We start from the raw sequence: 26559 nt of genomic DNA, 5'->3' as shown, positions 1-26559 counted from the left end.
CTATATCTGTATGGAGCTTAATGCTTAGTTGGCAGTGGAGCCACTTGATCATCTATACTTTTTATATATCTACTTTTAATCGTTCAAAGTTATAATATGTATGTTTGATAGCACAATTTCCTAACGTTCAGTAACGGCAGAATCTCCGTCCTCTTTGTTTTTTATATACTTTATATTTCTATTTTTACAAATTGGCACATTTGATTGTGTGTCTACCACCTCATCCATTTATGTTCTTTTGTTGTAAAGCGCTCCAATACCCTCGTGGGTCACTTTTGCGCTGTATAAAACTCTATAAATAAATAAAATAAATAAATATAACTCCCAACAGACCCAGCATTTGCACTCAAGCATACGGCTATGGAGAGTGCCCCCCTTTTTCAGCTCCTATATAGTACGCGGAACCTGGACTCCCTACCTCCCGCCAGCAGAACAGGATCTGGAGATACATGGTCCGACAGATGGAGTTGCGTGGCTGCCTGACACAGGCAACACCACTATGGCACGGTACACATCTGCGCCCTGTGACAGCCCTAGCGGGATTTAGTAAAGGGGACCTAGTGGGCATATCCACTCTGGGTGACAATGTAGGGTACTACACTAAAGTCGTTCCAACAACTACAGCAAGAGTTCCATTTGCATAGAACGCATTTTTATGAATATCTCCAGTTACGGCATGCACTTGCTCCCCTGATCCACTCAATTGAGACCCTGCCCGAGTTCCATCCCCTGAAGGCTGTCTGCTAATGGGAGACCTAGGCGCACATAAGATCCGTCCGATTTATCAAACATTGACCACACACACCCGTACGACTTTACATAAGACTAAAAGGGCATGGCTAGGGGACATACTGGACCTGACCGAAGATGACTGGAGCCCTGGCTAGCCCCTGGGGTGCGGCAGTGTCATCACGCTACCGCCTCATACAATTTAAGTACACCAATCGTATATATTACACACAATCTATGCTGTGGAAAATGGGCATTATCCAGTCCCCTCTGTGTCTGAGATGCGGGAGTGAAGGGGGGACTTTCATACAGACGGGCTGGAGCAGTACAACATTACAGCCATTTTGGCATAGGATTTCGTCCTGTCTAGGTAAGGTATTATCATGGGATCTCCCACCTGATCTAAAACTGTTCCTTCTCCATAGCACTGAAGAGATAGGTGGGAACCAGTACAAGCAACATTTACTCTTTGTGGCCCTCACTATTGCTAAGCGCGATATCACCCAGCTATGGAAGGAGGTGTCCCCTCTGACGATGGGTGAGTGGAAAAAGGCCATGGATGAACGTATGGGTGCAGAGATTGGTGTGTTCCAAGCCCACGGCTGTCCCCAGAAGCATAAAAAAAAATATGGTCCGGCGGGCAATTTATTGAGGCATAGATTTACCTCCCCTTCCATCTCCGGACCCCGATAAGATTTATTTTCACATGTTATTGGCCACTGAGCAAGCCAAACTACAACAGGTAGCCGTCTGTATCGATAATCAATTGAACTTTCCAAGACGTATGGGATCTGAGACTATCTGTGCCATGTTTCTGTTTTACCTGCGGGCTATGCAGAAGTTACAATATTGTGAATGAGTTGGAACTTTCAATCTATTCCGTTTCCAAAATGTATATGTAGGGCCACGGCCTAGAATGTACCATGAAAACCCAATAAAATAGGTTATTAAACAAAAAAGAAAATGCCCCTAAAGCACTTGGCCTAGCTTAAGACTTAATACTGATAAAGCTGAAAAACGATACTAATAACCGGAGCTCTTGATTGTTTAGTTCAGCCCCTGCAATCTAGTGAGCACATACCCTTGCTTTCCCAGGCACCCCTCTCTCTCTTTCCATCTGTACTTGGGGGAGGTGAGAGAGGGTTGTTGTGCCCTCTGATGTTACCCCCACATGGCGATCCTCCACCTCTTTCTGAACAACGCTTGACAAACTGTGTCAATTACTTCTCTTCTCTCACTTATCTACCCCTCTCTCTCTCTTCTATCCTTTTTCTTCTTTTTCCTTTCTCAATTGTAGACTTTTGCGTTTTCGTTTGAAACAACATGCTACGACTATGTTGATCATAAGCAAACTACATTCTCTGCTGTGGCAGTTGTTAGTTAAGAATTTGGACTGTATGGGTGGGTATAATGACCATGACAAGTTGTGGCTGTTGTGGGTGGAGGGAGGTAGAAGGAAATGTTGGGTTAAACGCACATCGCATAATATAGAGAAATATGACTCGCACTCACTAGAAGGCACTCAGAGCAATCCGATAAACCCGTTATACTATCCCATAGCATGTATAAAGTATCACTTAGATGACTGAACCTAAAAAGCAACTGGAGATACGCTTCATGACCTAGAACATAAAGGGACTAGGGAACACACGTAAGTGACGACAAATACTGGCATACTTGGATAGACATGCCATACACTTAGCGATGCTACAGGAAACCCACTTCGACTCTAAATGGCCCCAATGATTCTTTGCCAGAAGGGCAGAGCATAGATGCTTTGTATCCTTTTCTACCTACTCGCAAGGCACAGTGATCTTAGTTAAAAAGAACACACCATATTTACATATGGGATCAATCCAAGACCCTATGGGCCGCTTCAGCATTATATGGGGCAAAATAGATTCTCACTCCTTTGCACTAAGGCGCTGTTACGGGCCCAACATTGTCGATCCAATGTTCTTTGCCAACTTATGGGGGAAGATAATGGACATAGGTTCCACCCATGTCATGGGGGGGTTTAACACAACGCTTGACCCAGCACTAGACAGATCACACACACACAGCTGCATCATTATACTCACGCCCAAACGCAAGTACGTGATATTATTATAGAGAACTGCCTATTAGACACTTGGTGATATTTACAACCAGAACGGAAGGAAGGCACATACTATACCACAGTGCATGCAGCGGTCCAGGTTGGACTAGTGGATAGTATCTATGGGGCTAAGTACATGGCAAACATAGGTTGAACATCTTTCACACACTTACTCTGACCACTCTCCAGGGGTAATGAGACTCACTCCACCGGTGGAATGTGTCCCGCATGTTACTTGGGGCCTAAATCCCACAAGGTTATTGGACACGGCATTCTAAACGGAAACAGATCAGGAAATCCACGACTATTTCCAACGCAACATAGGTACGGTTGCACGAACAACAACAGTGTGGGAGGCGTTTAAAGCCACCATAAGAGGGATATGCATTGCCAAAGGGAGTGGGGTATTGAAGGACCTATGTTCAAAGCTTGCTTGTTTAGAGATAGAGATCAAGCAAATGGAGCAAGAAATCGGCCACTCACCGTCTGCAACGGGACAAATAGCACTTAGAGACAAAATAATCGAATACCGAGACAAAGCAGACAGAGTTTATTTCGCTGTAAATATTTTAAGACCCGTCGGTATGGAGAAGGGAAAAGACCAGGTAAGGCACTGGCCGAGCAGATCCGTACACCCCCATTCTCGAACTATGTATTGGAAGTCTAGTCACCAGGAGGTGAGACACCTAGAGACATGCCAGAGATCCTAGATGCATTCCAAACTTTTTACTCCTCATTCTATACAACGAGACAACATCCACTCGCACTACAGCACTATTTGGAGCAAGTCGCCCTCGGCTGGCTGGACGAAGCACATAGGGAATTCCTCTCCACCGAGATAGGGTAAGACTAAATTCGGGCCATCATTATGCAACTTAGATCAGGCAGAGCCGCTGGGCCGGATGGCCTACCAGCCGACTTTTACAAAAAGCATATGTGGTACACGTAGCTCCCTTCCTTAAAAAAGTATACAAAGTGGCTATGGAGGAAGGGATTCTCCCTCCCATGATGTGTGAAGCATCCATTATTTCCATACTTAAACCTGGGAATCCGGACAATAAATGTGAATCCTACAGACTGCTTTCCATGATAAACTGTGATGCGAAAATATTAGCCAAAATACTCTCCAATAGATTGAGCCTCCTCATGGGGGCATTAGTACTACCAGATCAAGCCGGCTTTGTGCCAGGTCAGGCCACCTCCCATAATCTTCAAACCCCATTTACAGTTATGCAAGTCATCGATCCAGAACATGCAGTGGCGGCAGTGTTCCTAGACTCATCCAAGGCGTTTGATTCTTTAGAATGGGACTATCTCTTTGGAATACTCCAGAGGATGGGAGTACCGCATGGCTTTCTGTCTTGGAGACAGCTGCTATACCACCAACCACAAGCGGGGGAAATAGTTAATGGAGTTTGCTCAGACCTCTTCCCTATAAAGAGAGGTACACAGGCAGGGGTGTCCGCTCTCCCTGCCGTTATTTGCATTAGCCATCGAACCACTGGCGGCTAACCTCCAGCAACACCATCAGGAATGGGCCCTTCGATACCCCACCGGACAGGTTTTGATTTCATTATATGCAGATGACATTACGCTCTATGTGCGGGAGCCCCAGATTAGTTTCAACCCCATACTGAAGGAATTCATTGCCTTTGGTGAATTGTCGGGGTCAAAATCGACTGGAAGAGATCCCAGATCTTTCCACTGAACGCCGCGGCTCAGCCCTATCCTGGACTACCCCATCGCATTGTGCCCCGACGGAGGTAAATATCTAGGGATAACTATCACTAGGGACAGAGCGGAACTGCTCCGGGCTGACTATGGAAGAACGCTAGAATACTTAACAGAATCAGTTACTAGATGGATCGTGCTACCTTTATCCATTGCAGGGAGGATATCCCTGATGAAAATGGTCATCCTTCCTACATTACTGTACTTATTTATCAATATAAACTTCCCTCCAGGCCAATCCTTCTTTAAGACTTTGAAAACCCAAATGATACAGCTTGCCTGGGGGCAAACAACCTCGACTGAAATGGAAAATCCTGACCCGCCCTTCGCACAAGGAGGGTTCGAAGCTCTTGATTTCGAACTCTATTACATCAGTGCACAAGCACACTTCGCAACATATTTGTTCACACCTTCCCCATGTATGCTACTCCTAGCGGTCGAACAATGCTACATGGAACCAAAGCCATTGTCGGGATTCATAGTTACACGCATGCGAGCAAGAGATACCGACCCTACCACGGTGGCATGCACTGTAGCAGCTTGGCAAAAAACTGCTAAAAAAGACTGGATATAGTAATGATTTACTCACCCCTGTTTCCAGTAGCTCGCCACTACGACCTAGAGGTGACCCAGGAACTAAGATGCCGCCAACTACTAGATAAAGTTCGCATTACGAAATGGGGAGACCTCCATATAAATTAGGTTTTCTGCAGTCTTTCTCAAATGCAGACCCAACAGCGACGGATCTGTTTATGTATCTTATACTGAGACAGAGTGAGGGCAGCCACCCCAGTTTCCGAACCACCTACACTGATCCCACTCCATCGTCTACTACAGAGCACAAACCCTTCAAGTGTGGTATCCCTTATATATCATAGCATGCAAACAGCAACACAGGGAGATGGGATGACATCTGGGGGACAGTGGGAGGAGGAATTGGGTGAACCCATTAGCAAAAAACAGTAGAACTACTGCGGTCAACAGACTGGATGCGTGTCAGTGAGCAGTCGACTGCGCATCATTCATTTGAAATATCTTCATAGATTGTATTACACGTCTTAAAATTTTCAAATTCAAGCTGCGCGACAAGGATGCCTGTGTGATAGATGCTGGCAGGAAAGGGCAGGCTTCCTACATGTCGCTTGGGAATGTGTGCCAGTCAAATGCTACTGGAACCAGGTATTTAAAGCACCAGGACAGATTACTCTAAACCCACTGACAGTCACCCATAGCCTCACTCCTAGGGTACACAGAAGAAATAGCCTCAGCATACAAACTGTAAGTAGCATTAGGATTATTACTGGCCAAGCGCAGGGTGGCGTGCAGATGGGGCAGGGGGCGAGCACCAGAATTCAAAGAACGGATACAAGAGCTCCTCTTTTTGCAGGAACAAAACACTGACCTAGGCAGAATTACTCCCTATAAACTCTAGGCCAAGAGACATCTGGGACCTCCTGTGCAGTTATCGGAAAACTAATCCAGGTGGGATAGACAGAAAAGGAGATACACTTAGCAGGCAGGAACGAAGAAACCTCCACGATCAAAGCGAGTATAGGCCTATTAGGAAACTAACCTACAAACATGCTACATTTCAAGTTGCAGGAAACTAGAGCCCAGGAAAAATACACAAGATAAGAGCCACTCAGAAATGCACTATTAAACCACCTGACATCTAAGCTATGGTACTGAGATTTATAAATGTATATGTCATAAATGCATGTGTTATGCGATTCGCTTCTATATATCGTAAAGATATTGATGAGGAGCTCATCCTGTTGTATTTATGTATTCTTTTGAAAATGACAAAAAAGAGAAAAGCTTTGAGGGCCAAAGAAAATTGCTTCAGTTCTAGGAGGTTTATTTAGTATTTCCTTTATTTTTGGGACCGCAGACCTTGTATGGATAAATCGGCCAAGTGGGCACTCCATCCTGTAATTGATGCTTCTGTGATGATGGTCTGGGATGGGATTGATTTTTAAAAAGGAACCCCACTCAGTAGATTATCCAAGTTGGTCCACCATGATAGGGACTGGGGTGCATTGGGTGTTAGCAGTGCTTAATTTGTAAAATATTAGGTGCCAGGGCTCTGACCAGGAGGTCACTACAGCTTGCACCACCCATCGCCCTTGTCCTTGCTGCCAAAACAAATACTAACCATCTCTCTCGCAGGTAAATGCGACCGTTCAGATTATTCCAGGTCCACAAAGCTAAAGGAATGCCTGGGGGGGGCAGGCATTAGCAACTTTAATATATAGTGAAGTCCTAAACTACCGTTGTTCTGCTCATCTCATTCAGATGAGCAGCGCCATCACGTGTTGGACTGTTCTAAGTATGGTGTTGATAATTAGGTGCCGGTGCCCAACACCGGAAACCAATTAAGTGCACGTGCTGAGCATCGGCTCAAATTAAGCACTGGGTTAGAAGAATCAGATCTTCCCAAAGGCCTGTTCTCTGAGACAATTGATCCTCAAGACATGACTGTATAGGTCTCATATACAAGCGAGCGTTAGGTACAATGTTGACGCAAGAAACCATTGAACCTGCTAGCAATGCTACCATGCGAACTGTTGGTCTGGCGATAAATATGAAAACATTTCACTTGGATGTAGGACACACTCTGCTCCGAAAAATACATGCTTTCTTTTAGACTTGAGTGTTCAGAATAGCTCCTAGAAATCTTAGCCACTGAACTGTATTGGCAATTTACTTCTGTGAATTTATACAGAGACACAGCATTGTATTGGCAGAAGAAATGTTGCAGCATTGAGTCTTCCTTTGCTTTGTGAAAAGACTCCGCGCTGATGAGCTAGAAGTCCAGGTAAGGACATATATGAAAATACCTTGTTTTTTTCAGTTGGGAAGAGAGCACTGCCATGCGTCTGGAAAAGATTTGTGGCAGTGGTTTTAAACCACAGGGGAGCTCTGCGTATTGATAATTATGCAGTAGAATGGGAATATGAAAATATGCGTCCTGTAGATCTACAGCACAGAGCCAATCGTTCTTTCTCAAATGTGTACATATTTGGTGCAGTAAGGGCATTCTGAACCACTCTTTCTTTATACATTTGTTGAGGTGCACAAGGTCAATGTGGTCCTCAGTGCTTGGACTGGAAAGATTTACCCTTGGTTTGCGAGGGCTTGTGTGGAGATGATCTCAGTTTTTGGTACCAGTTTTGAAGTGTTGTTGCTGGGATTGGTAAGGCAACCTGGGGGTTTGAACCCTATGGTTGAACCTTCTTTTGTCCTTGCGTATGAACAGTTTGAAGACATTTTCTGTTCTTCCAACCCACTGCCTAAAGCTTTTCCGCTTCATTTTTCATGCGCAGTATATAGTCTTTTGTGCACTGCCCAAAAAGCGAAGATCTGGAGAAAGGCAGATTAACTATTTTCAGTTGAGAGTCTGGTTTCAAAGATAAGTCTTAGCCAGGATGTGAATCTTAATGATATGTCATGGCAAAAAAGCAGTGGCTGACAGATAACAGAATCAACTGCAGTGCAGAGAGGCTGATTTGAAATAAGAGAGCCCAGTCTGATAATTTCTATATAATTCTGTTGTCTGTGATCTGGTAGATAAGAGATGAAAGGATTTCATTCCTTCCCAAATCTTTCTATGGTATGTGCCCAGTAATGCCGCCGAATTAGCATTACGCAAATGTGTAGATGCTGTGCCACACATCTTTCCAAGAGCATCCATTCTTTTACTTTCTCGATCAGGTGGTGCTGTGGTCTCTGGAGTAGAAGTATGCTTCCTGCGAACTGCTGTTACAATTACTAAATTTGGTTTAGCATCATACTTGATGAAGTCTGGATCCTGAGGCGGAAGCTTGTATATCCTTAAGAGCCTTGGGAGGCAGATTTTACAGTAGCTGGTGCAAGGAACTTTTCCTGCACAATGTCTGGGGCCTGGAAGGAGAGGCAAAAGAGGCCAAAGAGGCCTTCACATTGCTCTTTTCCAAAATAACTGATGCTTAAGGAGTATTAACCTATATATTGAGCTTAGAAGCTCCTATAACTACAGTGGCTTGAAAAGTGGCAATATCATCAACAGGAGAAGAAGTAGATGGAGATTGAGGCGGAGATCTTGGCAAACACGAAGAGAAGGAATCTGGAGATCCTGTTTGTGATGGAGTAGACTATGTTAGTGGAGGACTGGGAGATGTATGTCTCGCAGGAGACTTTATGCGAGACAGAGCTTTCCATTTATGAATAAGAGACACCGATGTCGCTCTGGAATGTTGTATCACCGTAGAGATATTCAGAGGCTCAAAAGGAACCTGAATAGGATCAGGAGGAGGAATAACGTATTGGTGGCAGACTTGTATCCTGTTCCGGTGAGAAAGTCTATACACGGAGATGAACCATACCAGTTTAAAGTAGACAAAGATCTCCATTTGAATGATGTTCGACATACAGAATGGAGTGTTCGATGTCATAAATGGTCTCTTAGGAGACAACGGAAATGGATTAAAATGCCTGTCTTTTTGACGTGGACAGTTTCGACATAGAAGTGTGATGTGATTTTGATGGTGAATGACGGGATCGTAGAGAAATGAGAATGTGGAATCGAGCAATGAGAATGTGACGCCAATCTAATCCTGTGCGACGACTGAAGAGACGCCGACAAATATCTCGGCGGCAGTGCGGTACCTGTTTCCGGCGTGGACGGCGGTATTGGAGTCGATAGAGATGTCGAACGGTGGCAACATGTCGTCGATGTTGAGCCATCCTTTGAAGGGGAACACAACGGCAACAGGCTTCTAAGAATGGACGTTGAATGCTTTGACGTCCATGCATGACAGTGACAGTGCTGAGAATGAGGTTTTTCGGAATTAGATCTCCTTTTAAAGGAGTCTTTATCTGAGTTATGCTTTTTTCCTGAAGGATGAAGAGAGGAAGGCACTACAATCTTCCCCTTTTCCTTCGTTACTTGTCTGCCTTTATATCCTCTTCCATCCACAAAGCTGGATATCTACTCTGTCTTTAAGTGTCCTTTTTGACATTTCACTACAAATGTCACAGCTTTTAGAGAGGTGTTGAGGAGATCGGCATACCACACAAACTTGGTGTGCATCAGAGCAAGATTTATTTCTGCTACAGGAAAGGCACTCTGCGAAGAGAGCAGGCATTTTTCTCCTCAGAAAAAATATAAAAACAACCTACTAGCCAGAAGAGATGTCACACTGCCAAGAAAAAGCTTTGGTGAAAAGCACTAAAAAATGTTTTACAAGAGTAAAAGGTGAACAAAAATCCACCAGAGGTGTTCTGAGATCCTGACAAAAGGAGTCGGAAAAAAGAACTGACTCTCAGGCAAACTACCACTGCAGTGCATTGTGGGATGGGGTCTCTCTGGGATTCTTAAAGGTACAGGTCTCCTTTTGTACTTTTTAGTGTTAGTCTAGAATGCAAGGAAAAAACAGCCTGATAGGCTATCTGACACAGTCCCTTTTCCTATAAAAAAAAGTGTTGTAAGCTTTGCAGTTCCCAGTCTACTGCAGTCTCTACTAGCATGTTCCAGAAAAATACAACCCGACAGTCTACACTTCAAATGAATGGAAAATGTCTTTCAGTGATGAACACTAAATAGACTTTTTCCTGGATATTCTACATATATGGAATAAGGTTTTCTAGGGTCCGCGCAGGCAGCAAAGAAATGTTCAATGTTTATGACTACAATGAAGATATCTGCGATGCATAACTTTGAGATACTCTGACAAACTATCCGACGGAGATACTGATTTGCACAGACTAGTAATTTTCAGTCTAACTGTGCCAGGTTTGCTTCACTTTTGTCACACTAAACCAGTTCTGTAGTCTCTCAGTTAGATTATTGTGCTCTCTTTCTCCTGATATCTTTCTGCAGCTAACATTCTGCAACATCTCGTACCTCATCTCTTTCCTCTTGTGCGACCTCTTTTCACTCTCTGTAGAACATACTTCCTTCCCCTCACCTCCACCTCACACATATAAATGCACCCACTCAACTGTAAAAATTGCCTTTTCTTTATCTTTTGCCCTAGCAATATTTCAACATTTATGTACTCCTTTCACACGCTTTCACACAGAAAAAAGTTAGTTTTTCTCGGTTCCGACAAAGAGAAGTCGGGACCACATCCGAACCCAATGGCGGAAAAAAACAATCTGGGGATGGAGCCGATGCCCATGCGCACTGTAGTCCAGGGGAGGAGCCACCTATCTCAGGATACTTCGAAGACTCTTCCAGGACAACAATGTGCGATCATCCGGACCCAACACTAGGCGGCGATCTAATGCTAAGATATGAATTTAGCAGCCCACATGCCTCAAACTCACATTTACTATTGGCACACCAACCTTTGCTCTACGCAGTCTGTAGCGGGCCAAGTATTAAATGAACATGTATTCTGAAATCCTTTATGACCCAATGACGGGCATTGTGAGAAATTTGCTCCGCCTTTAGCCTGAACTAGACAGCTCTCATGCATGGCCTCTTATAAACACTTACTGACAACCTGAACTCCCACAGATCTATAGAGGCAGCTCTTTTCACAGTATGCATTATAGAGGAGTAATATGCTGGGTGAAAAATACATTAACACAGCATTCTGAAAACAAATTCTAATACTCCTAGGAAATCGAAGAGTAAGTGAAACGTGAAATGTAAATGGACCAACAACGCTGTTCCCAGGCTGAGAGACTGGAGTTTGTTTTTGCTGCCTGCAGCTGCCATCTGGTGGTGGGGCAAAAGTTTGTGGGGGTGTGACAGGACAATCTCAGGCGGGCTACACCAGCACCCCCCCACCATAAGCAATGCCACTTGACATGGATAGCAATGACAAAATATTAGTAAACACACAGTGCAGGTAACACTACTCGCCTAACACACTTAATGATAAATCTAAATACTTAAAAAGTCACAATCCACAAAATGATTCTTCTTGCGATTAAAAAACATAAAACTGGTTTTGCCACTACTCGTTCCCACATTGCATTGCATTTACTTAAGTACTGTCCAATAGTATTAGGCAACCCCATACTTGGTACTAAAGGGGGTGTGGATTAAAAGTAATGTCCTTGAATAAGAAGTACCAAAGCCCAGACAGCAAGTGGGAACATTTTATTTGGTCACCAACAGTGCCTAACAGGGACTGCTCAGTGTGAGAAGCATGTGAATTCCAAAAAAACACTTACGTTTCTTCCTGTGGTCCACCAAGCTGGTAGCCTGCTTTGCAGAGCATTTAGCAAACCAGTTATCCCCAAGTAAAACTGTAATTTCGTTGGTATGGACAAGTCTTCCAGGCATGAAGGCAAGTGGACCAAATGGTACCTGTCAAATGCATACATTTTATATTACACTAGGTTGCCAATAATGAGGCATCACCTCACGCAGGGTTACAAGGGAAAAAAACTTTTGTTAGCCAAAAATGTATTGCCCTACTACATCATTATTAGGGACAGGCAAGATAGAGAACCCTTTAGTTACCAGTCAGATCTCTTAAGATAGATACATAGAGGGTATGTGGGTTGCAGTGATTTTTTTTTTTCTGGTTCAGCACTCTTCAACCATTACTTGAAATTATCATTCAATTTTTTTTAATCACCCACCACATGATTATTTTCTACTTTCTAATATGCTGTTGGACAATACATTTATTAGTATGTATTAGGATGCCTTACTTGTGCTGCAAAGCAACACATGGAAAATGGAGTATCCATGGGGCTTACCCCTTTGCATTCCATCACCCTACACCCCTCCGCCTCCTACCCTTCTCCCATGTCACTACTCCAGACTCTTACCCTAATTTTAGTTTAGACATCTACCCAATCCTACCCCTACCACTGATTTGCTAAAGTCTAGAGGTCTGGAACACATTTGGCATACTGACTGGGCAGTTCCTGACTTAGAAGTCTGTCCATCACATGCTGACCTCGGCTTGGGGAAAGGAGCGAGTAGGCCTCTGACTGCGCTCCCACTCCACCTCATGTTTGCATACGGGTGCACAAATAGAGGTATCACGGCCCTGCACGCAGCTCTATTGGGACAGTGGCAGAAGTCGTTTACCTAGTCCAAGGACCGCTAGGCAACAGACCTCCACCTCCCCTTGAAGGTCAAACAATGTAGCAATGCTTTGTTTCAGACTGAGGATGTTTCGCAGAACTCACATTTTCGTTTTACTCAATTTAATTATTTTCACCAAACATCTCTCACATCCCACCGCTTAGGACGCATGTTCCCCAAGTCCTATTCAGGTTGCCCACGATGCGGGTTATGGATGCCGGTTTCTTTCACATGTTGTGGGACTGCCCGGGGAAACGTCCACTTGGGAAGACATAGCAGGGAGCGTCTCTGCTTGGTTTACGCTGTGGTCTCACCCTCTTCAGAGGCCTGCATGCTGGGTATTCGTCCTAGAGCCAAAGGGGACAAATATCTCCATATATTTCTTGATTTGGCATTTGTATTATGCAAGCCCCAGATTGCGATGGCATGGAAATAAACGGCTGCTTGGGACACGTCAATCTGGCTCCACACCATGCTGCACTGGCCAAAGGTAGAGGTGCTCTCAGATGCCCAGCAAGTGTGGGGGCTGAGCGGGGGATTCACAAAATGGAACATTTATTTCCAAACGTTGGAAGCGGAGGTAGATACCAAGCAGCCATAGGCAGGGCAGGCTACTGATATCTACTTTAGGACAATATACAATCTGCAGGGATACCACCAAGGAGAGCATTGAGGGGAGTTCAATAACGGTTTTGATTTTGTTCAATGCTCTAATGTTACTCTTTTCTTCTGCCCAAGCTGGGTTTATCTACCCTCCGCTCGGCGCACTTGTCAGTGGCAGGGCATGGGCAGGGCTTTGATTAACTGTGGAGGTGCATGCATGAGGCTTTTCGATACGGCTTGCATAAAAAAAAGATTATGTTGGGAAATGTAGGTCACACAAGGTGGGGGAACCCACACACACGGGCATTTAGAAGAGTTAAAAATTCAAATAAAATACCTAAAAAACCTGTTCATTAAACCTTTGAAGATTCTATTTCCAATGGACCCATTGACGACCACTGAGTGACTGTCAGAAACATGAGAAGGCAGAAGAAAAGATTGGATATCACGAGGCACTACTTCCAAAAGCCAAGTATTTGGAATCAGGTTATCTTGGCTGAAAGTTAACATATACCCCCTAGCAGAGAACATGCAAGAGCTGTGCTAGATTCTGTACAAGGAATGCTAGATTCTGTATAAGGAACTGAATCAAAAAAGCATATGCACAGCAGCACATGCAGAAGCAAGTATACTAGAGGAGGTAAGCATACTAAAGGAAGCTACAAACTAAACTTTTTAATGCGAAAAATGAACAAGTTACTTACCTTTGGTTACGCTTTTTATGGTGGATACTGTATAGAGCTGAAGATTCCTCACCTTGTGAGCACCCCCAGGCTCTAGACTAGTTCTGTTGATTTTTCTCAGTAATTTTTTTTTTACACAGGTGGGTGATGTTGTGCTGTGCTGAAGTAATGTTAGACCAAGATATAATTACCACCTCCGCGCATCAATGTCAATTTCTTTCTGATAGCTGTACCATTGGACACGGAGTCCTTAGAGATCAGATTGTGCCAGCAGGGATGTGGAATTCCTCTAGCCCGACACCCAGGGCATATTGTTTGGGGTCAAGGGCAAAGGTTTTCATGTGTATTGTATCCTTGGCACAAGTAGACTCAACCCCCAACAGCACAAACACTTTGGCTGTCAGTTTACAGTATCACATTATGGATCAAGGAAGGGCAATGTCTGCTGTTAAAGTAATATTTGTGTCCATGTGTTAATGTTGTTCAAATACCGTCCCGGTATACCGCAATGAATGTTCAGAGACTATTGCGCCTACTTGAAGCCGACTCCTACTGTAAGGAGGAAGCCGTCATCTTTACAGTAAACAAAGAGAAGGCCTTCGATAGCCTTGAATGGCCATACCGGGTTTGGGTGATACAGAGATTTGGATTGGGGTCCGAATTTGTGGCATGGACCGCCTTGCTTTATACGGAACCTATGGCCAGATTCAGGACGGGAAAGCTCATATCGGACTGCTGTAGGGTGGAATGAGGAACTTGTCAGGGGTGCCCCTTGTCGCCCCTGCTGTTTGCCTTGGTCATGGAGCCCCTGACTGCTAGAGCTAGGAAAGGATGCTTCTACCGTGGTTTGAAGGCGGTAGGTCAAACGTACCACATAGCACTGTACACGGATGAATTATTATTATCCCTTAGCAACGCGGGAGAGGACCTTCAGAGGGCAGGGACCTGCTAGCGGCACTGGAGCGGGTGACGGGTCTTAAGGTGAATTGGACGAAGTCGGGCCTCTTCCCCGCCAAGGAGGGCAGAGAAAGATTGATGCCTGCCATACCTGGGAGTCCAGATATATCATGACCAGGCAGACCTGCTAGAGCGAAACGTGGGGAGAGCATTAGGAGTAAAGGCATGGTTTGAGTTCTGGGGGACCCTTCCCTTATCAGTGGCAGGCAAGGTAGCCTTGCTGAAGATGGTGACCTTACCAAGACTATTATACTATTTTGGCGTGCTCCCGGTTTGGATCCCGGTGGGATGTTGTTTTGGCAGCTCCGGCATTGAGGTATTCCCTAGATGTAATAAGGAGGGGACGTATTTTCTCCACATGTTCTGGTGTTGCCCCAACATGGGTGACTTCTGGGGTGCGGTCACTACAGTGCTGGCTAAAGTGACGGAGAGGGAAGTAGCCACTACCCCGGGATATGGTCTTTTACATTGGTTCCCCCACACTGCCAAAAATAAAGTGACAAGTAAGTTTCAGGACTTGGGCCTTGTATTTGCAAATAGATATATCACAAGCCACTGGAAAGCAAGGGGCCCCCAGTGTAAGTAGGTGGAAGAGGGAGTTTAAAATGTGGGTGGACTGCGAGGGAGCAGTAAGGTTACGGATAGCCAAGAAAACTGGCAGTGAGAAATTTCTAGACTCAGCCAGAGCGCAGCCCTGGTGGAACTGCTGAAGAATCCAGAGGCTGAGGCAGATTAAATCCCCAAGAGAGAAACACAGGAAAGGGAAGCAGGAAATATAAGAACCATCAAGGCTAGAGGTGAGAACAAAAGGGTGGAAAAGGTGGGGACCCCTACACACAGTGGCATGGGGGCTAGAGAACAGCATGCGGTCATGAGAAGCTAAGTGCACATAACACATCTTGAGGAGGATCGATAGTTGCTACATATGACACGCCTGGCACTTGGGGGTGCTCCTGGCCTCTTGCAGGAGGCAGGCAAGTTGATGCTGCAAGCTTGAGCACATACCCCACTGAAGATCAACGCTAATAGGCAGATTGTTGGGCAATGGGGGGGGGGGGGGGCACCAGAAGAAATAGGGTGCTATACAAGCTGTGCTGGTAGCACAAGAGTACTGTTAAAAGAAGGGACAATGGGGTGCAAGCGAACCTCAATAATGCTGGAGTATAACTGCATTTGCATTGCTGATTGCAAGACATCAAGAGTAAATGCTCAATAAGGAAAATGCTACTTACCAGTATGCATCTGTTCTTGGCATGTAGAGCTGTAGATGTGTTTACTTGTGCATAGATCGCTATCTGGTGTTGGGCTCGGATGTTTGCACTTTGTTTTCGTCTTGGAAGAAGTCTGTGGTCACGAGGTAGGCGACTCCTCCTTAAGACGATAGTGCACATGGACATCGACTCCATCTCCAGATTGTTATGCCATGGAAGGTTATGATGGAGTTAGTAAGAAGTAGAAAAGGATGTCCATGTGTAATGTATCTAAGTAAGATAATACTGGAACAGATAGAGGTATCCGGGGAGGCGGGTGGGCGTATACGAATCTACAGCTCTACATAGCAAGAACAGATGCATACTGGTAAGTAGCATTTTCCGTTCGAGGCATATGAGCTGTAGATTGTATACTTGTGCATAGACTATACAGCAGTTACCTCTTTAGCGGTGGCTACCTGTATCTGTTGCAGTGATTTGAAAAACTGTTCTTAATACAGCCTGGCCCACTATAGCATATTGTTTTGCCTGCACGTCTACACAATAGTGTTTTGTGAAGGTGTGTGGTGTAGACCAATTTGCTGCTTTGCAGATGTCATTTAGGGTAATGTTCCCTAAGAAAGCCATAGATGCCGCTAGTTTACGTGTGGAGTGAGCTCTAGGGGGAATGGTTAATGTGCGTTTGGCTTTAGCATAGCAGATTTGGATGCATTTAACAATCCACCTTGCAATCCCTGTTTTTGAGATGTTATTGCTTTCTCACCACCTCATAAGGGCAATCCTAAGTTTAGTATTTCCAAAGAATTTTGTTCTTTCAATGTAGTCAAGTATCGCTCTGTTCACGTCTAGATTGTGAAGTGCTCGTTCTGCTACTGAGTCTGGTAGAGGGAAAAACACTGGGAGTTCTACAGACTGGTTAAGGTGGGAAGTAGACACGACTTTAGGTAGAAACGTTTTGGGTTAGTCCTAAGAACCACTTTGGTATGGTGAGTTTGTAGAAACGGTTCTTGTATGGGTAATGCCTGGAGTTCACAGACTCCTCTGAGAGAGGTGATGGCAACCAGGAAAGCTACTTTTCAGGTGAGAAATTGTAATTCGCATTTATGTATAGGTTCAAACGGGGGACCCATGAGTCCGGTAAGGACCACATTTAAGATCCATACTGGAGCGGGTGGAACTCTAGTTGGAATTATTCTTTTAAGACCTTCCATAAAAGCTTTGATAGCTGGTATTCTACACAAAGACAAGTGTTGTCTGTTTTGGAGATAGGCTGCTATGGCAGCGAGATGTAGTCTAATGGATGTATACGCTAGGTTACATTGTTGTAGATGCAAAAGGTAACAAATGATGTTTTGAATAGAAGCACCTAGTGGATCGATTTGGTTGCTTTTAACAGTAAATTACAAATCTTTTCCACTTTGCAGCATAGCAAGCTCTAGTGGTAGGACGTCTAGCCTCTTTAATGATGTTCATGCTGTCTGGCTGGAGATAGAGGTAGGCAAACTCTAAGATTTCAGGTGCCAGATCGCAAGGTTGAGTTGACTGGGATCTGGATGTCTTATCTCTCCATGGTTCTGAGTTAGAAGCTTGTGTGAGAGGCGTAGCTTTTGATGAGGAACGACTGATAGTTCCAAAAGGGTTGTGAATCATGGCTGTCGGGCCCATGTTGGAGGAAATGTGGTTTGAGCTTCCGAACCACTAGCGGAATGAGCGGGAGAGGCGGAAAATAGCAAGCAAATTTGCCTGACCAGTTCATCCACAGCACATTGCCTTCGGACAATGGGTGTGGATACCTGGATGCGAAGCTGAGGCATTTTGCGTTTTGGTGTGGCCAACAGGTCTATTTCTGGGTGGCTCCACATTTGAAAGAATGGAAGCAGAACTTGAGGATGAAGTTCCCATTCGTGGATCTGCTGTTTTTGGCTACTGAGTAGATCCGCAATTTGATTGTGTACTTCTGGGAGGTGTTCTGCAAGGGGGTATATGTTTTGAGGAATGGCCCATCTCCATATGCTTTAAGATAGGTGTGAAAGCTGCTGAGAATGTGTCCCCCACTGTTTTTGAATTTAATACATTGCTGTCATATTGTTTGTACGGACTAGGACAGCTTAACTCTCGAGGTGGAGTTGAAAAGATTTTAACGATAACAAGATTGCCAAAAATTCCAGGTAATTTATGTGGAATTGTTTTTGTTGAGGGGTCCATATGCCCTGAATGGTATGGGTTTGAAGATGAGCTACACAGCCGGTGAGCGTTGCGTCTGTTAGCACTACCTGTGGAACTAGGTCGAGGAACGGCCGCCCTTTGGAAAGGTTTTGTGTGTTCCACCACTGCAGAGAGCGATGGGTGCAGCCGTCTACCAACACCAGATCTGTTAGCCGACCTTTAGCCTGGTTCCACTGACGTGCCAAACACTCCTGTAAGGGGCGCATCTGGAGTCTTGCATAAGGGACGATGAGAATGCAAGAGGCTATCATCCCGATTAACTGCACGAACACTCGCGCTGGTAGTGAGTGTTGAGGCTGATTTTTGTCTTAGAGCTTGTATGGCACTTATCCTGACCTGATTGGGGCATGCTAGAGCTGTTGAAGTGCCTATTGTAGCCCCTAGATATTGTTGTATGTTGAATGGTTGGAGGTGGGATTTGGTGAGGTTTACAGTCAATCCCAAGTGTTAAAGCAGCTGGATTGTTGTGTGTATGTTGCACACAGCTGCTGTGTGACTTGGTTTTTATGAGCCAGTCGTCTAGATCAGGGAAAACATGAATGTGCCTTCTTAAGTGGGCTACAACTACTGCGAGACACTTGGTGAAGACTCTGGGTGCTGTAGTTAACCCGAATGGGAGGACCTTGAACTGGAAGTGTTGACCATCTAACGTGAACCTGAGATATTTCCTGTGAGCGGGGTGAACGGGAATATGAAAGTAGGCGTCCTTTAAATCCAGTGTAGAGAGAAAGTCTCCTTGTTGAAGTAGTAGGAGCACTTGTTGAAGAGTGACCATGTGGAAGTGGTCCGACTGAATGTAGAGGTTTAGCGGTCTGAGGACCAATATGGGCCTGAGAGCGCCGTCCTTTTTTGGGATCAGAAAATAGAGGGAGTAAATCCCTGTGCCTTGGTGAGGCAAGGGGACTGGTTCTATTGTATGTTTTTGTAACAGAGAGAGAACCTCTTGTTTGAGAAGTGTAAGATGTTCCATGGACATTGGAAGTTGTCTGGGAGGAATGTTTGAGGGTGGTGGAAGTGATTCCAGGCAGCAACCATACTGGATTTGTCATACCCACTTGTCTGTTGTGACTGAATTCCAGACATGTAGGAACTGTGATAGACGTATTTCGACAGGAGTGGAATGATCAGGGGTATTGGCGGAAAGTCACTGATTGGTGGTAGGGGAAGTGAGGGTGGAGTTTTCCCTGCCCCTTCCTCTATTGTTACTCCCTCTGTATCCTCCCGAAAATACCCTCTGGTTGAAGAGGACTGATTGGGGCTTTTATAAGATGAGGTGTTCTCTGATGCAGCCGTCTTTGAGCCACCCCTATAAAAGGAGCGACAAAAATAACCTCTATTGGAAGGTAGTTGTAATGCCCCCATGGATTTAGCAGTCTCTGTCTTTCTTCATTTTTCCCAATGAAGAATCGACTGTGGGGCCAAAAAGTTGTTGATGATCAAATGGCTGATTAAGGAGTGCTGACTGTACTTCTTGTTTGAATCCTGAGATTCGAAGTCAAGCGTGTTGGCGTAGCAAAATGCTGGTGTTAATGGCACGCGAGGCTGTGTCAGCTGAGTCAAGGGCACATTTGATGGAAGCGTTTGTGATAAGTTTACCCTCTTGAATGAGGTCGTGAGCTTTATCTTTGTATTGGTCTGGCAACTGTTGCATCAGTTTTTTTAGCTTGTCATAGTGAGCTCTATCATATCGCGTCTGGAGAGATTGTGCATTGGCAATGCGCCAATGGTTGGCAGCTTAAGATACGATTCTTTTGACTGATGCATCGATAAGTTTTGATTCTTTGTCAGGTGGAGGGGCGTGACCTGTTGTCTGAGAGTTTGCCCTTTCGTGCATTTGTAACAACAAGTGAATGGAAAGGTACCTGACCCCTGATGTAAATTGGGTCTGTAGGAGCTGCTTTATATTTTTTGTCTACTCTTGGCGTCAGTATTCTGTCTCAAACAGGGTCTTTGAATACCTCATTAGCGTGTTTTATCATACCTTTAAGCATGGGCAGTGTGTTTGAGTTTTTTTGTGAGGGTGCGAAAGTTTCCACTAGAAAATCCTCTTCTAAGGAATCAGTATCTAATTCCACCCCATGGTATTGAGCAGCTCTATTAATGAGCTGTGCAAAACCAATATTGTCATCCGGTGGTGATGGTCTTGAGGGCTATAGATCAGGGTCATTAGTATGATCTGGGTCTTTATCATAATCATCCCGGGGTCTGGGTCGTGTAGAATGCTGTCCTGGTCATCATCCCCATCCCCTTCCCCATCTCAGTCTTCATCTCCATCCCCATCATTATGATCCTGTGGCCCAGGTGAAAAACGTGGTGGTGGAGAATTTGCTGGTGAAATTAGCAGATGTGCGTTAAAAGGTAGAGGAGAGGGAGGTATGTAAGGAGGAGAGGGATTAGTACCCATGTCTTTTTGAGACTTCAACGTGTTCACTGTAAATCCTAGTTGGTGAACTACTTGGTAAGTACTGGCTTTGATGAGCCAGTCGTCCAGGTATGGGAAGAGGTGGATGTTATGTCTTCTTAGATGGGCTGCAACTACTTCCAGGCATTTCCTAAATACCCTGGGAGCAGTGGTGACTCCAAACAGTAGTACTTTGAATTGGTAATGGTGACCCGCGATCATGAATCTGATATATCTGCGATGAGCGGGATGAATTGGAATGTGCGTCCTTTAAGTCTAGAGTAGACATAAAGTTGCACTGCTGTACTTGTTGAAGTGTCACCATGTGGAAAAGCTCTGACAGTATGTAGTGGTTTAGTTCCCTGAGGTCTAGAATAGGTCTCAAGGAGCAGTCCTTTTGAGAAATTAGAAAATATAGAGAGTATACGCCTGACGCTTGATATTGATAATGGTACTGGCTCTATGGCTTCTTTTAACAAGAGAGACTGGACTTCCTGTTTGAGTAGGTGTAAATGTTCTGGTGACATATTGTGAGTGCATGGTGGAATGTTTGGAGGATTGTTGGTAAGTTCCAGGCAATAACCATGTTGGATAATTCCTAACACCATTTGTCTGCGGTGATAGATTGCCAAATGGGGAGAATTTTAGCAGATGTCCCCCGACACGTGTTAAATGATCGGGGAAAAGTGTAGGGAAGTCACCGCTTGTTAGGGGAGGGGGAATTGGTGGTGTGGAACCTTTTCCCCTACCTTTGCCGTTGTTACCTCTGTACCCTGCTCTAAAGAAACCTCTTGAAGAGGAAGATTGATTGGTGCCTTTGTACGAGGTGGTAGTATGATCTGAGGACATGGTTTTTAACCCTCCATGATAGAAGGAGCGAGGAAAGGGCAACGATTAGAAGGGGACTGCAGAGTTCCCATAGACTTCGCTACTTCTGAATCCGTTTCCATTTTTTCCAATTACTTATCCACTTCGGGCCCGAAGAGATGCTCCTTGACAAATGGAGTATTCAAAATAGACTGTTGCACTTCAGATTTGAAACCAGAAATCCTTAACCATGCATGCCTCCTCGATAACACACTAGTGTTGATCTCTCTACCTGCGGTGTCAGCAGCATCTAAAGCACATCTAATTGATGAATTGTAGAAGAGCTTCCCTTTCTCCACTAAATCCGGAGCTTTTTCTTTGTGCTCATCTGGAAGATATTGGAGCAGTTTCTCAATTTCATCCCAGTGTGCCCTATCACACCTGGCTAGTAGGGCCTGGGTGTTAGCAATGCGCCAATGATTTGCTGCTTGGGCGGCTATTCTTTTACCAGACGCGCAAACAGTTTTGACTCTTTGTCTGGAGGGGGACCATCCCCTCTAGTTTGTGAATTGGCCCGTTTACGGGCATTATAAACAACCAAAGAGTCTACTGGTAACTGCCCTTTAATAAAAGCTGGATATGAGGGAGCGGGCTTACATTTTTTTCTATTCTGGGGGTGAGAATACGAGCACGCACAGGGTCTTTACAAATACAAATAAACCATCCCGAGATCCCCGAAGGAGGTCGCTCCCCTAGCTGCTTGCTGCTGGTATCGTAGCGCTGATCACACCGCCTGTGCCTGTGCATTATTTACTGAACAGCTATCATGGTTTTATGTAACTAGCGCTGCTCGCGCTGCTTGTGCCTCTAATTGCTGGAAATTGGCTATTTTTGCGCTGCTCGCGCTGCTTGTGCCTCTAATTGTTGGAAATTGATTATTTTGGAGCTGCTCGCGCTGCTTGTGCCAGAGCCCCGGCTAAGAGCACTGTTTAAGATTTAAATATTAATTTTGCTGCCTGTGTTGTGCCCTAACTCATCGCGCTCGCATATTGGCTTGCAGCCATCTTGTTGTTGTTGCGACGACCCCCAGCCCGGCTCTCCGCCCCGCTCCCCGCCTCCAAGATCATCCTCCCTCGCCCCTCCCACTATCCTTATATGACAGATGCATTTACGCGCAGCGTCCACGTTCAGCGGTCGCGCCCCATGCGTGCCGAAGGTGCGCCAAAGGTAAGCCCGTCTACGCCCGTCCGCGCCTGGACCGCGCCCAGCGCCAGACCCCCTGGCCCCCGCCATTCCCAACCCACTAAAACCACATATGATGCCGCAACTCTCCACGCCCTCAACCCCGGACGCGCACCACAATGCTGCCAAGCCACCCCAGGTCGTACCCACGGCCCATTCGCCTGCCTCTCCTGCAAGTACAACTGCTTCAAGACCCTCACCAAACCCACTCCCTCCACACACAACTCCGACTCCAACCGCCTGAAGTGCATCCTGCTTAACACCCGCTCAGTCCACAAACACGCCACTGAACTCTGGGACCTACTCGACACTGCGTCACCGGACATCGCCTTCCTCACAGAAACATGGATGAACACATCATCAGCACCCGACATCGCCATAGCCATACCGGACGCTTACAAGATTATCCGAAAAGACCGCACCAATCAAACAGGAGGAGGCATCGCCATCATCCACAGGAACACCATCAAAATCACGACCAGCTCCGACGATAATCTTGCGACCGCCGAACATCTCCACTTCCAGATCCACACCGACCCCAGTACCACACTTAGAGGCACCCTCATCTACAGGCCTCCAGGCACCCGCACTCAATTCTGCGATGACATCACGGACTTCATCAGCCCACATGCCCTCGCCTCCGAGAACTACATTCTAGTGGGAGACCTCAACTACCACCTTGAAAACAAACACGACAGCAACACCACCACCCTTCTAGACAACCTGACCAACCTCGGACTCAAACAACTTGTTGACACCCCCACCCATGCTGCCGGACACACACTCAACCCTATCTTCACTTCCAGCAAGCATATCACCTTCGATCGCACCACAGCTCTCCATTGGACGGACCACAGCTGTGTTCACTTCAGCTACAAAACCACCCTGAACCACAACCGCCAACAACCTATCCCTCGAAGAAACTGGAACAAAATCACCTCCGACCAACTCCTCACATCACTCAACCAAAACCCTCCCACCCTCTCACTGGACCCAAACCAAGCGGCCACCAATCTCAAACAATGGATCACCCTCAGTGCGGACGAATTAGCACCCCTGAAAAAGCACCAGATCAAATCAGCCAACAAAAAGGCTCCCTGGTTCAACGATGACCTTAAAAAATCCAAAAAGCTATGCCGCACCCTGGAGAAAACATGGAGAAAAAACCCAACCACCGGCAACATGGCCACCCTCAAGGCAGCCACCTGCAAACACCACCAACTGATTCGATCCGCCAACAAATCAGCATTCAAGGATCGTCTCGACAACAACTCTCACAACAGCAAGGAACTCTTCAACATCGTCAAAGAATTCACCAACCCCACCGCAGCATCTAACGACTTCACTCCCTCCCAAGACCTTTGCGATGCGCTATCCTCCTTCTTCCATAACAAAATAGCCGACATCCACAACAGCTTCAAGAATACCCCCAGCGATCAGCCCTCCCCACTCCCCTCAGATCCTACTCTGCCAACTAACATCCTTAGCAATTGGAACCCAATCACCACTGAAGATACCACCCGCCTAATGAACTCAATCCATTCTGGCTCGCCAACCGACCCCTGCCCCCAATACATCTTTAACAAAGCTGACTCCATCATCGCACCCCATCTCCGTGACGTCATCAACTGCTCGTTCAACTCTGCCACCTTTCCAGATAGCTGGAAACACGCCAAACTCAGCGCCCTTCTGAAGAAGCCCACAGCAGACCCCTCGGAACTCAAAAACTACCGACCCATATCCCTCCTCCCATTCCCGGCCAAAGTCATTGAGAAAGCAGTCAATAGCCAACTCGCCGCATTCCTTGAATCCAACAACTCCCTCGACCCATCTCAATCTGGGTTTCGAGCCAAACACAGCACCGAAACCGCCCTCATCGCAGCGACTGACGACATCCGAACACTACTTGACAACGGAGAAACCGTGGCCCTCATTCTACTCGACCTCTCCGCCGCTTTCGACAGTCTGCCACAGCACCCTTATACAACGCCTCAGCAACATCGGCATACAAGGAAAAGCCCTGGACTGGATCATCTCATTCCTCGCTGGGAGAACTCAAAGAGTTCGACTTCCCCCATTCATCTCAGAGGCCACTGAAGTCATCTGTGGCGTACCACAAGGATCTTCACTCAGTCCCACCCTCTTCAACGTTTACATGAGTCCTCTCGCCTCCATCGCACGTCAACACAACCTCAACATCATCTCTTACGCCGACGACACCCAGTTAATCCTGTCCCTCACCAAAGACCCCAAAACAGCCAAAACCAATCTTCACGAAGGCATGAAAGAAGTAGCCGAATGGATGAAACATAGCCGCCTAAAACTCAACTCAGACAAAACCGAGGTGCTCATCCTAGGATCTTCCCCCTCTGCCTGGGACGACTCTTGGTGGCCCTCCACACTGGGCACAGCACCCACTCCCACAGACCATGCACGTAACCTTGGCTTCATCCTAGACTCCTCTCTCTCGATGTCCAGACAAGTCAACGCAGTCTCATCCTCCTGCTTCAACGTACTTCGCATTCTCAAAAAGATCTTCCGCTGGATCCCCCTCGAGACAAGAAAGACTGTCACCCACGCACTGGTCACGAGTCGACTGGATTATGGAAACACCCTCTACGCCGGAATCACAGCAAAATTACAGAAAAAACTCCAACGCATCCAAAACGCATCAGCGAGACTCATATTAGACGTCCCTCGCCAAGATCACATCTCCGGACACTAAAGACCTCCACTGGCTTCCCGTCAACAAAAGAATTACTTTCCGCCTTCTCACCCACGCACACAAAGCCCTCTACAATCTAGGATCCGAATGCCTCAACACTCGACTGTCATTCTACAAACCCACCCGCCAACTAAGATCGTCCAATCAAGCCCTCGCCGCAGTCCCGCGCATCCGAAGATCCACCATGGGTGGCAGATCATTCTCATTCCTTGCTGCCAAGACCTGGAACTCACTCCCCACTCACCTCCGCCTTACCCAAAACCACATCGCCTTCAGAAAAGAACTTAAAACATGGCTATTCGACAAATAACGATCCCCTCCCCAAGCGCCTTGAGACCCTCTGGGTGAGTAGTGCACTATACAAATGCTTGAACTTGAACATGTCTCATCATACCTTTGAGCATAGGTAGAGTCTGGTCAGCACTGTGTGTTACTGAGTGATTCAAATAAGAACTCTTCCTCTAACTGCGGGATAATGCGCGCTGTGATAGATGTAGAGCGGACGGCGCTGACTTCCTGCACCTTTCTTGGTCCTGTGCGGCAATCCATCAATACTGGCAAAAAGTCTTTGACGCTCTAGCACAGATGATGTTATTGGAACTACCACTATTAGCGCTTTTAGGGTATACAGAGCAGCTTCCTACTGCCCAGCGCAAGTTCATCGCCTTCAGTATAATGCTGGCGAGACGTCTGGTGGCTTGCAGATGGGATAGGGTGAGAGCACCTAAATTTAAGGAATGGCTCAGTGACATGATCCTATGGCAAGAACAGATGCACAATTATGCCGAATTACTTTCTATTCCCTCTAGACCTCGGGACATAGGGGCCCCCCTGACAATGTACTTACTTGAATACTCACTTACATTAGATGCTGATGCAAACCTACTCCTTAAGTATATTGCAGGCCTACCAACCTTGCATACAGGGGTCTATACTCTAATTACTGTATACGGATATAACATATCTATTCTGTAAATGTTGCATTATAATATGACTTGGCTAGACTTGTGGACTCGCAGTAAACCTCGTTGTATGTGGCTGGACAAAGGTGTGAAGAAACTCCCTGATTATAGTGAGTCTTGATGTATGTAAGGACTACAAATGGCACTGT

General features: G+C 46.0%; 1 protein-coding gene across 1 annotated transcript in view; it reads right to left on the bottom strand.

The window, feature by feature from the left end:
* The window catches only part of URI1 (URI1 prefoldin like chaperone), a 369284-nt gene that overhangs the window by 181886 nt on the left and 160839 nt on the right, over positions 1 to 26559 (bottom strand). Inside the window, exon 4 of the mRNA XM_078670635.1 lies at positions 11726 to 11861. Coding sequence (XP_078526761.1) covers positions 11726 to 11861 — 136 coding nt within the window. The remainder of the gene's footprint in view (positions 1 to 11725; positions 11862 to 26559) is intronic.

This window comes from Lissotriton helveticus, chromosome 12, assembly GCF_964261635.1.
Source record: "Lissotriton helveticus chromosome 12, aLisHel1.1, whole genome shotgun sequence".
NCBI lineage: Eukaryota > Metazoa > Chordata > Amphibia > Caudata > Salamandridae > Lissotriton > Lissotriton helveticus.
Note: the sequence above shows the minus strand (reverse complement) of the source record. Positions and strands in the feature narration are given on the sequence as shown.